Source organism: Chiloscyllium plagiosum, chromosome 12 (genome assembly GCF_004010195.1).
Source record: "Chiloscyllium plagiosum isolate BGI_BamShark_2017 chromosome 12, ASM401019v2, whole genome shotgun sequence".
In the NCBI taxonomy this organism is placed as follows: Eukaryota; Metazoa; Chordata; class Chondrichthyes; order Orectolobiformes; family Hemiscylliidae; genus Chiloscyllium; species Chiloscyllium plagiosum.
This window is the reverse complement of record NC_057721.1, coordinates 19,165,133-19,177,188: the sequence shown is the minus strand read 5'-3', so window position 1 is coordinate 19,177,188 and position 12,056 is coordinate 19,165,133. Positions and strand designations below refer to the sequence as shown.

The 12,056-nt window shown below is 40.9% G+C and overlaps 1 protein-coding gene across 2 annotated transcripts; it reads left to right on the top strand.

The window, feature by feature from the left end:
• Positions 1-3,233: 3,233 nt before the first annotated feature.
• Positions 3,234-10,749, top strand: smpx (small muscle protein X-linked). 2 transcript variants are annotated; one of them, XM_043700619.1, is made up of 4 exons: positions 3,234-3,455; positions 4,771-4,832; positions 4,982-5,068; positions 10,233-10,749. In XM_043700619.1, the coding sequence occupies exons 2-4, from the start codon at positions 4,797-4,799 to the stop codon at positions 10,359-10,361; spliced, it is 252 nt and encodes an 83-aa protein (XP_043556554.1). In that variant the 5' UTR covers positions 3,234-3,455; positions 4,771-4,796; the 3' UTR covers positions 10,362-10,749. The 2 variants fall into 2 exon arrangements, with proteins under 2 accessions (XP_043556554.1, XP_043556553.1); XM_043700618.1 differs by lacking the exon at positions 3,234-3,455 and adding an exon at positions 3,485-4,296.
• The last annotated feature ends 1,307 nt before the right edge of the window (positions 10,750-12,056 follow it).

Below are 12,056 nucleotides of genomic sequence, written 5' to 3'. Positions count from 1 at the left end.
TACAGCCTGGGTCATGACAACAAAGAGGAGATGCAACGAGTCTCATGTCACCCAGAATTACTGTTGTTCCCACCACAGGCACCATCCTTTTTCTGGATTATTTGTTCATTTTACTATGGGGAGGACTTAAATATGATTATTTCCATCATAGGTAGCAGTTTCTAAGATTAGTTGTAGAATGAGCTGTGAATTCAAAATCATTTGCAAAATGGTCAGTATCTGAACAGGAGGCTGTTATCCATGAGTACACTAAGCAATTCAGTAGCTTGATTTTGAAAGAATCTTGCAACCATTATGTTGGTTTAATCTTTTCCTGATCATGAACAGTCTGAAATGATATGGAATTATATGAATATAAATTTTAAAAATAATCTGATTATGAAAAACGTATCCATTAGGGAACAAAGTGAAAGAAATAACTCAAATTTATAAGATGTATTTTACAATTCCAGGATATCTCAATGCATTACAGCATTGCAGTTGATATATACCTCTGTTTTAATATAGAAAACAAGACAACTATCTAGTGCACACTGAGTAGGAGCAAATCACTGCAGATGCTGGGATCTTTCCTGAAAACTATAAATACTGGAGATCGCAGTGGGTCAGACAGCGTCCATGGAAAGAGAACAAGCCAATATTTTGAGTCTAGATGACAAAGATGAAGCTCTGATGAAGAGTTATCCAGACTTGAAATGCTGTCTGACCCGCTGTGATCTCCAGCATTTATTGTTTTCCATGCGCGTTGAGGTTCCACACACAACATTCAGTGCTGTTGGCTGAAGAAGAAGATATTGGAGAAAGCTCCCTTGTTCTTCTTTTAGACAGTTCTATGGGCCTTGGTTTAAGAGCTTTGGTTTAAAGTCCCATCCAAAATTCAGCGGCTTCTTCAGTTCAGGAGCTGCACAGTACACAGCCATGAATCGGATTAGATAGGGAGCTCAGGTTTGTTGAGTTAGACTTGAACCCACCTTCTTCCGACACAAATATACAGCAGAAGTTCCTAAGTGCTACAAGAAGATTAATAAAGGACAAGAGATTGTAAAGGCAAAGGATCTGCTCTTGGCTAAAAGGCTGGAAAGTGTAATATTATTCTGTTTAAGCATGATGACTAATTGGTGCATGGATGTGTTGTTTTATTTTTATTTTGCATTGTTACACAAATATAAACCAATTTAACAAAGTGATTTCAGCCATACTCATTTCTGGAGGCCAAGGGTAGAAATTTCAGACATCCAAAGTCCCTCATGTGCATTGCTAAACATGCAGTGCACCAAAGCTGGACCTCAAGACTCAGACAATGGGGCTATCACTATAAATAAACTGCAAATATACTGTCATATTACCATTAGTTCATGATCTGCAGTATGAGGATGACTGTGTAGTTAACACCACTCTCCACCAGACTTGCAAGCTACTTTCAACCTCTTCATGTGTGCATAGGAGAGACTTGGCCTGTTCCTGAAGGTTGCCAAAACACAACTTGTAGATCAACCCTGGTCAAGCAAATGATTCCCCTACCCCAACCATACAATTTGGAGATATATGGAATATGTTCCCATATCTTGGCTGCTACTTGTCTCAAAAAGCCAGTACTGATGAGGAGGTCTGACACTAAATCAGCTCTGCCAGCTCAACTTTCTACAAAATGAATATTTTTACAACAAAGACCACAAATCAACAAGAGTCCCAGTGTACAACCAGTTGCTGTCACCACATTCCTATGTAGCTGTGAGACCTGCACTATGTAGTACATAAGACTGATTTACAGATTCCAAAAATGATGCCTCCATTGCATTCTCCTAAGTTAACAGGAGGTCCATCAAACAAAAGACCGTGTACATCTTGAAAGCAGCTCTGTAAGGCAGGTGAAAGCAACATAACAACCCTGGCAGAAACAAACAATCCTGATTAGAAATCATCCTTGAATTAAAAAATGACTGAAGGCCACCAAATGACCCAAATCGATATTCTACATTCTTGGATCACTTGGACTTAGAGGCATTCTGGCATTTAGATGTTAATTTCAATTTGACTTTCACCCAAAAATATATACTTCTTCCAAAGTGATAGTTGCATCTGTTTTAAGGATTAGTTTATGGTGTGGTTTGTCTATATAAAGATCTTTTAATGCCATGCTATGAAAACTGTAACTTGTATTTATATGTTACCTTTACCACGATAAACATTCCAAAACACTTTACAGTAGCATTATCATATGAAATCTGATATCGAGCCAAAGAAGGCAATACATTTGTGATTAAAAGCTTCTTTGATAAATTGAGGTTTAAAGAGTAGAGAGAGTTGGAGACTTTGTGATGTTTAAGGAGAAAGTTCCAAGTTTGGCGCTGAGGCTGCTGAAAATCACAAGTAACAAGGTAAAAGATACAGAGACCAGGACTGAGGGGACACAGAGAACTTACAACGCAAGAGGACGTTACAGAGTTGGAATGGTAGGAGGCCACACGGAAATTTGAACAAAGTTGAGATTTTTAAATTTGAAGAATTGCCAGACCAAGGGTTTATGTGGTTAGTGAGCCCAGGAATCGGTCTGAACAATAAACTAGCGAGATGAGCATATCCCCGGGAAGGTGTGCAGCAACAAGACGGGCATATTGTGTGCCCTATGGAGAAACAGCTGATCTCAAAATTCTCTACTGATACTATGGAATAGCTGATAGCTTTGTGTAGTGGATGTGGCAAAGGAAAATAGTTTACGATAGGTACACGGCACTAAGTGTGTGCGGTTCATTTAACATTGGCAGCTGGTCAAAATAATGGTGTGTTGCAATAGTTGCTGATGGTTGTCCGAAACATGCAAGTCGTTCCACAATGCGCCCTGTATTTGTTATTGACTAGATCTCCAATCTTCACCAACCCTTAATCCTCATTCACTTTATTCACCACCTGTCAACTCAGACTGAAAATGCAGATGTATATATATAATGAAACATCAGGGATCCTGTCTTCGGTTTGGGTAACTGTGATTGCTCAAAACATTCTTAGTCAGGTGTGAAACAAAAAAGGAAAACTTTCTAGAATAACTCATTTTGAATAAGAGAGATTTGATGATACCACTGTGGCGTCCCTGATAAGACCTGGTTCAACGGAGTTTGACCCATACACATTTGACCCTTCCACTCAAAGGGCAAATACAGTACTAACATGGAAAAAACAGCCTCTGCCTACCAGGCGCTATTTTTAGTTGAAACAACTGTCAGCCACGTCAGGAATCCTTTCACAATCTGCCTCCAAACTAAACTGATGCACAACCCTAGCGATCTTCTTCGGTCGACTTTCTGTCTAGCTCCCCCCACCCCAAAAAAAATCTTAGACATTTCAACCCTCAACGACCCCACTCCCGGCAGAAAGTAACATCCCGCCGGTTGGTTGGAGTTTAATAAACAGCAAAGAGTGAGCCAGCAACTGCCCCAAAGGTGTTCTCCGGGTTCCAGGTAAGGCTGGCGAAAGTTTCTCCTGGGGTTTTCTGATGGAGTGGCCGAGAGTCGCGGGAGCTGGTCAGAGAAGCCAACCTGATCATTCCGTAGTTTTGTTGGGAGAGAGACAGAGACAGGAAAAGGGGGGAGCTTGATACCAGCCCAAGGAGAAAATGACCTGACATGGGACGGTAGGCCCTTTCTGATTGGGGAGCTGTTTTTGGAAAGGTGACCCTTTCCTGCCTCGCGTTGTCGCTCCTCCTGGCCTTGTGTGTGCGAGTTGGACCGGTTTAACCTCTCGGAGTTGGATAGTAGCCTCTCCTCATGGTGACAGAGCCACAGAGTCCAGCTCCAGTCCTATGACTGTGACGCGCCTCGCCGAAGAAAGTGACATTGACCTTTCAGTTCCACTGTCCCGCTTTTGAAGCTGCCAGGCGATCGTAACTTTGAGGCGGTGACTCATCCCCATGCTATCCACTCTCGCCTCCAATGCTTATTCTTAGGAGATGATTCTCCTGCCTGTTAATACCGCAAGCGGGGAACCAGTCTGGTCCCTCCGCTCCGCGTTTGTTAGCACACATTGAACTCCTTTTTAAAGAGTTAACATACACAGAAAACGCTGGAGAAACTCTACGGAGTGAGGGAGAGACAGAGTTAACGTTTCGAGTCCAGTGTGACTTCTTCAGGACGAGAAGTTTAGTGAACGGTCTTCAAGTGAAACTTATTTGGAATTGTTGGTTTCTCTATTTCGTGCCGTGTTTTCAATAAATGCAGAGAGTTAAAAATCACCCAACACCAGCTTCTAGTCCAACAGGTTTATTTGGAAGTACAAGCTTTCGGAGCACTGCTCCTTCATCAGGTAGTTCCACATCATGGCTTCAATAACTGCTATAACATCCCTAAGTTCTGACTGAGATTTGAGTAACTGTCACAGAATTTTGATCCCTCTCGGTTTAGTCATTTCTACTTTGACATTTCTGGCATATCTGTAGAATCAACGCGCGGATTCAAATCCACTGAAAGTGTGCCTTGGATTCTGGTTTTAACGAAGGGAAGGTATTCTTTCAAATGTTCTCAGGCAGCGCTGGGAATATCATTTCAGTGTCTATTAAAGATTCACTCAGACCTGAGCGAACAGAGGCTCGAGTGTTTCTGCTCGATGTCCCTGTGAGGGGTATCCAGGCAACATTGAAATGGACACTGAAAGATTATCTTTGGCGGGGCCAGTGTTCCAGCGAGAGAGACAGAGAGAGAGAGAGAGAGTTCTAGCTCTCCACGGTGACAGCGCCCGCATTCTGGATGTTTGGATTTAACTGTCTTTTCTCGTTTCCAGCGGGAAACCCAGCTTCCCTCTACGCAATGTCCAAGCGAAGCTCCAATGTCAAATCTATCCAGGTGAGAGGAAAACCCCTCAGAAGTTGCCTGTGGGTCTACCACCGGATATTGTGAGTGCGAGAAGTGACTCCACTGACTGTCACCAGCCTGTCTTGGGCCGACGGTCTCCAGCGACGCTAACACTTGGTTTTATTTGATCCATTTTGCAGGCCAACATCAATATCCCCATGGGCGCCTTCCGGCCCGGCGCTGGACATCCCAGCAAAAGAAAAGAGTGTACCTCACAACCTGATGAGGTGAGTGAGCAACTGGACAGATGTAAGTCAAGGTACAGCCCGGCCAGACCACACCGCTGCTCTCTCACTACAGACAGAGAGGACGGGTAATGGGCTAGGTCTCAGGCCGATGGAGAGGTTGAGAGGAGTGTCTATTCCTCTGCTGGGACGGGAATTGAACCCATCGTCCTTCGCAAAAACCAGCCGTCCAGCCAACTGAGCTGACTGACCCCGGCCCCTCCCCAAAACACACATTAGTCATAAAAGGAAGAAACACATCAGACTCCAAACCTTAACCTTCTCCCTCTACAGATGCTGCCAGGTTGAGTTTCTCCAGCACTTTCTGCTTTTATTTCAGATTTCCTGTTGCATTTTGGTGCCAAATAAAGGAACAGTTTGTGTTCATTTAGCACCTTTCAATGACTTAAGGATGTTCCAAAGTGTTTAACATCTAAATAAGTATTTGTTTTTGCAGTGTTATAGGTAACTCCACAACCAATTTATAAGCATCACCGTCCGTCAAACAGCAAAGTGATAGTGATCAAGTGATCTGTTTTCGTCGATGTTGGTAAAGAGACCGTTATTCCTGGCTGTGAGCGATTGCACCTCCTTTTATTTGAAATTTAATGATTTGAAACATCTTTTGTGTTTTTGGCTGGGTGTCAGCCCTACATCCCTGACCATTTTTCACCCGGGTGTGAAGGGGAATGGACAAATTGAAGGACTTCCTCCTGGGTCCGTTCCTGGGCCAGGATGGCCTTAAACAGGTCCAGGTGGCTGGCTGTGGAGGGTGTGTCCCAACTGTCTGACACTCTTCCACTGTTACCTTCGTGCCCAAGTATTGTTGGAGAGAGGGTACATGGTACCCATCAATGTTCTTGATGCCTTTAGAGACAAGTGGGCACTGTGGGAGCATACAGTGCTTTATTTCCCCCTCCAATTCCATTTGATGGCTTGTATTGCCCATGACAGGCATTGCATGTAAATATCTAATTGGCTGCACTGCTGACTTACTGGTAGTGCTCAGTGTTTAAAAAGGGAAGCAACAAACAAAAAAAAAACGAATCATAGTGACTTTGGGAGAGGAAAGGTCACTCAGTTGAGTGTGATAGCAGTTCTGGTTATAAAACAAAACATTATTGCTGGGCAGATCTGTTCTTGGCTTCCTCCAGTGGAGAGCTTTAACACCCAACAAGGAACAGACAAAGCCTCACTTTAATATCTCACCCCAATGACAGCATATCTGACAGTGCAGCACTCCCTCAGTATTGCTGTGAAATGTTAGCCTATACTGTATGCTCAACATCTCAACTCACAGCCTTCTAACTCAAAGACTATGAGTGAGTTATACTGACAACTAAATACTGGTTATGGAACTATATCAACAACTGGAAAACAGTGAAAGATTGGTGTGGTGTGTTTTGGAATCAGACACAACTGCTCATACAATGCCAAGAAAAGATTATTAAGGCAGATTTTACATCATTCTATTATTAACCAGTGTTAAAAAAAACAGAACCATGCCCCTGTCTCCACAGTGGGATTGTGTGGAGTTAACTTTTAAATTAATAATTGTAATGTTGCATCTTCACTAGGCTCTTTGATAAATACTGTCTTGTGTAATTTTGAATAAGATCACGCTACACTTCACAGAATTAAGCATCATGTCAGGACAAAATAATTATGCATCAGTGCAGATTTGCATCTAAAGAGCACCATCCATAGACTCACATTTATCAACCAATAGAAAATTTTTAAAGTGTAATCACTACTGTAGCACTGAAAACATGGCAAGCTATTTGCTCACAGTAATGTTTCTACAAACATAAATCAAATCACCTATTTTAACAACAAGAACTTCTACCAATATAAGATCCTTAATGTAATAAAATCAAATTACTATTTAACTTCACAGGAGCATGAAAAAATATAACTTGACACTGAGTCACATGAAGAGATACTGGAACTGACTGTCAAAACTCATGGTAAAGATATAGGTTTTAAGGAGAGTTTCTTGGAAGAAGGAAATGCACAACTTTAGAGAGCGAATTGCAGAGTTTAAGTCCCTGATGGCATATTGCCACCAATGATGCAACAATTAAAATGTGGGATATTCAAGGGGGCAGGTTTCACTGGGAAAATAGATATCTAGAGGAGAATACAAAGCAGGAGAGTACAGAGATGGAAGCATTGATGGCTGAGGAAACAACTTCTGGAGGAGAATTTTAAAACTAAGATGATGTTTAACTAGTAGACAATGATAGATGAACAGGACTTGGTGCAAATTAGGTTATAGGCAGCAGCACATAGGATGACTTTAATTTAGCAGAACAGAATATGGGAAATCAATCAGTGAAGCATTAGAATGGTCAAACTGTAGACCTAACAAAGGTAAAAATAAGGGTTGAAACACTAGGGGAGCTGAGCTGGGAGTTGTGTGGAGCAGTGTTACAGAGATGGAAATGGGTGGTCAATGAAGGCATGGATATATATTTGGAAGCTCATCTTAGGGTTAAATATGAAACCAAGGTTGTGAACAGTTTGGCTGAGCTTCAGACAGTTGCCAAGGAGACGTTTGGAAATGTGACTAGAGATTGAAGTTTACTGGGCAAAAGTGAGGACTGCAGATGCTGGAAACCAGAGTTTAGATTAGAGTGGAGTTGGAAAAGCACAGCAGGTCAGGCAGCATCCGAGGTTGCAGGAAAATAGAAGTTTACTGCACAGACCAAAAACAGTTGGTAGAAATTTACGGCCATCTTGTACTAGACGTTTGAAAGACAATCAGATCATTTAGAGACAGCGAAGTGGTCAAGAGAGCTAATGATGAGGTAGAGCTGGGTGTCAGTAGGGGATATGCTTGATATTGTGTTTTTAGATGATCATAAGGATCAATAAATATTCCTTAGGAGACACTGACATATTGGTATGGGCATTGGAAGAAAAGCCAAAATAGGTCATTCTCTGGCTATGAATAAAAAGATTTAAACCAGGAAAGCAGAGTCCCATTCAAATTAACAATAGTGAGAAGATGTTGAAAGACATTAATGTGGTCAAAAGCTGCAGGCAGCATAATGAAGGATAATATAACTTTAGCACAGCCACATTCAACATGAAAATGACTTCATTTTTATATCGTGAAAGGGGATAAAATGATTAGAGGGATCCGGGTTATGTAGTTTTGGGAAACAAGTGTGGGGATTTAGAAAGCAAACACTTGTTTCAAGGGCTTTGAAGAGGTAAGGGACATCAAAGATGGGGCTGACATTTGCAAGGATATAGGGGGTCAAGGGATTTTTTTTGGAAGCAGGTTAATGATAGCAGATTAGAAGGAGATGGAGACAATACCTGAATTGAGAGAATTATGAACAATACCTAATATGGCAGCCAGGAAGAGACAATTGTTTGATCATCAGGTGAGTGAAAACAAGGTCGAGAGAAGAGAAGGTGGGTGTTATGGACAAGACCTGATATGAGAGGTGATAGAAGAGAACCTAGAGAAGAGGGTAAGTTCAGGCCAGAGACTTCAAGAAAATTGAGCTCAATAAGTTAGTGAGGAGAAAGGACATGGCATGAACAGTTGATTGGATGATCTTAATTTCAATGGCCAAGAAGTCTTTGAATCTGCACTTTTTCCAGTTGAGAGAAAAGGGAACTGGGAGAGAATGTTTAAGGACACAGATATGGCTGGAGGCAAAGCAACCAAGTGTTCTCTTTATATTCCAAAATGATCCTGGAACAGAGAATAGTTTTAGCAGGTGAGAGTACAATTCAATGATGCTTTATATGATCCAGCTAGATCCAGGGCTGGAAAGTTAAAACAGATTCATTAGATGGAAACTGCCAGAACACAGAGGAAAATTCTCCATGGGTCCTTTGAAACAATGCAATGAGACAGTAGGAGAGAAGAAGGCTCAGAGACTTATATCTAAAAGAGCAGGGTAGAGGAGAAAAGGGCAGCCTTTATCACGGTGGTTTGCTTCCCCTCCTAGAACCAGCTCAAGGATGTCACAGAATGTTCTTCTGGAGGATGTTGTGGTCTTACAAAATTGTAAAGTAGGGAGTTAGATAGAGAATTAGCAAGTAATAATCTCAGATTACTCCCTGTGCTATTTTAAAATGTACTATTGTAAAGAGTACAGACAGACCTGGAGGTGTATGTGCACAAGTCATTCAAGGTGGCAGGACAGGTAGAGAGACCTGATAATAAAGCATAAACTATTTGAGCCTTTATTAATAAGGACATAGAGAACAAGAGCAGAGTGATTACAATGAATTTATATCAGAAATTGGTTAGACGTCAGAAGGAGTGTTGTGCATAGCTATTGGTGCCACACTATAGGAAGGATATGAATGCATTGGAGACAATGCAGAGAGATTTAGAAGATTTGTTCTGAGGATGAGATACTTCAGTTATGAAGATAGATCAGAAAAGTTGGGATTGCTTTCCTTAGAGAAAAGATGACAAGAGGAGATTTGATAATGGTTTTCAAAATAATAGTGGGTCTGGGCAGAGGGGAGAGGTAAAAACTTATTTCCACTTATAAATGGATCAAAATCAGACAATACAGTTTTAAAGTGATTTACACAAGAAGGAAAAATGAGGTGAAAAAAAACTGTTTTTAGATAGTGACTATTTCGGGTATGGAATGCACTGCTTAGAAATGTGGTGAAAACAGATTCAATGGAAGCAGTGAGATGGCTGTTGCATAATTAGCTAAGTGGAAACAAAGTGCAAAAATGCAGAAGACTGGGACAAAATTAAAATGCACAGAGAGCCAGTACAGACATGATGGGCTGAGTAACTTTTGTCTGCACTGTAATGATTCTTTGATTCTGTGATCTCACCTCATATGAAAAATGCACATCGGAAAATTGAGAACTATCACCACTGAGGACTGAGATTTAGCTGAGGTTTTGTGCTCAGTGGTGTGTGTCTCTGGAGAGGCAGACTTGCTCCGACCCAGAGGCAAGAGTGCTACCACAGAACACAGGTTTAAACTGTTCCAGTGAAAAGACTTGATTGGATTCACAACCTTCTGACCCAGTGATGAGAATGCTATCACTGCCAAAGTAGGACTCTGAGTACAATTCTCAGATTGACACTTAGACCAAGAAAGAGCAAGGTGAGAACTAAGGCAATTCTGTATACTTTTATGTGGTTTAGTAATGATTTCATCTGATACAGGGGACATGCATTAAATCAGAGGATAAAAAAGAACTGCCTGGAGCAGTGAAGTTACCAGGACCAGCCGTCAACCTCAAGCAGCTTCAGAATGCCAAGAGTGAGCTGAAATTTGTCCCCAAGTTTGAGTAAAAGTGAGTTGGGTTCAGATTCAGAAATGTCTATATCACTGACTTTCACTTTGAGCCATCTCTGCTCCTGCAGAATAGCAATGGGCATCTCCTATGGCCCAACAATTTATACAAGTCTACCGGCATTGTTAGAATAAATGAACCAATTGTATAATGGTTGTATAATGAACCTTTGCTACTGATACTTCTGTTACTGTAAAATCAATATTTGCCTGCCAATTGTACTGTTTTCTGAAAAATGTAAGTATAAAATATTGTATTATAAAGCAACTGAAATGTATTAAACCATAAATCTTATAAATTCAAAGCTTCACTGTTGGATAAATCACGTATTATTAGAACGCATGGTGTTAAATAAGTGAATGTTTTAATTAAAGATGTTGAAAAATTACATTGTCTCGCCTAATGTAGTTCCAAGAACACATTGTCAGCTGTACACTGATTCTTGGTGCACTATTGGTTTTACTGTTGCAAATCTGCTGAATAATGCCACAGCAAAGCCCAATGCTTGCACTCAAAGGTCGACTCCTAGTTACATTTCCGCTTGTTTGTTGTTCAACGTGATGTGTGTAGACACAGTTCACATTACAAGACAGCCTGGCCCTTCAGACTGAACCATTCATCATCACCAATGTGCTTGTTGATGACTGTAACATTTAAGGGCATGAAATGTTCCACTGACTGCAAAATAAACATCCAGACTATTAGTATAAAGTTACCAAACTACATGAGAGACCATAGGGCTAATTTTAATTCAGCTTGCAAAGCAAATAGGTGGGCAGTGGCAGCGTTAGAATAGTGAGATGGCACTATCCTCTTCCTCTGCACCTATTTATTGGGGCCTTCGCTGGACAGTCTTAGCAAATCATGGGATCCTGATGCAAACTTGAGGGACAACTAGACAGAGTGTGGGTCATGCACATTCCCAGAATTGTGCCAGTTTAAAAGACTGTGGCTCAATAGACAGTAAGTGAGAGAATTTTGTAGAAGTTGGAGAAACTGGGTCGGGTGTATGCTGAGTGGCTGTTCTGCTAATTCTGAGATTGAACTTTAACCTCAGCACATAATAAACGTAGCCTATATTTTGTGGCATTTTGTTGATTATTCTCTAATTTTTATATAGCACAAGCCATAGTGTCACTTTCATAATGGGAGAGGGCAATACTTTCAAAAGGCATTGTAATGTGACGGGTGTTGTAGTTTTCAGGAAACAGGTCCAGATGGAACAGTATCCTTCCTTTATGCTTTACTTTTGCACCCCGTCAATTAATATGCAAAATACATGAAAATCATAGCTTATGCTAACATTTCATGTAGCGCTTATAACAGAAAATCAAACAAATGCAGCAACATTGTTACGAGAAGTTTGTCTGCCAGCACAAAGGGTTGAAAGTTTGGGTGTATTAAATAATTTAAATTCATGTTTATTTGATGACAGCAAGCTAGGGAAGAATAAAGTCATCTTTAAAAAATCTTGAAATAGAAAACGTTTCTTATAGGCTACTTTCCAGAATGCTGATAAGGAACTGAAGAATTGTCTTGTCCTCTCTGAAACAGCATCTGTTTGATGGTCAGCTTTTCTCAGTAAGAGAATGTATGTATAGGTAATTTTTTATGTTTGGGGACATCTACCCCTTAGATATAAACAGAAAACATTTCAAACTTTATTGCAATTGAAATAAAGATAAAAAAACAA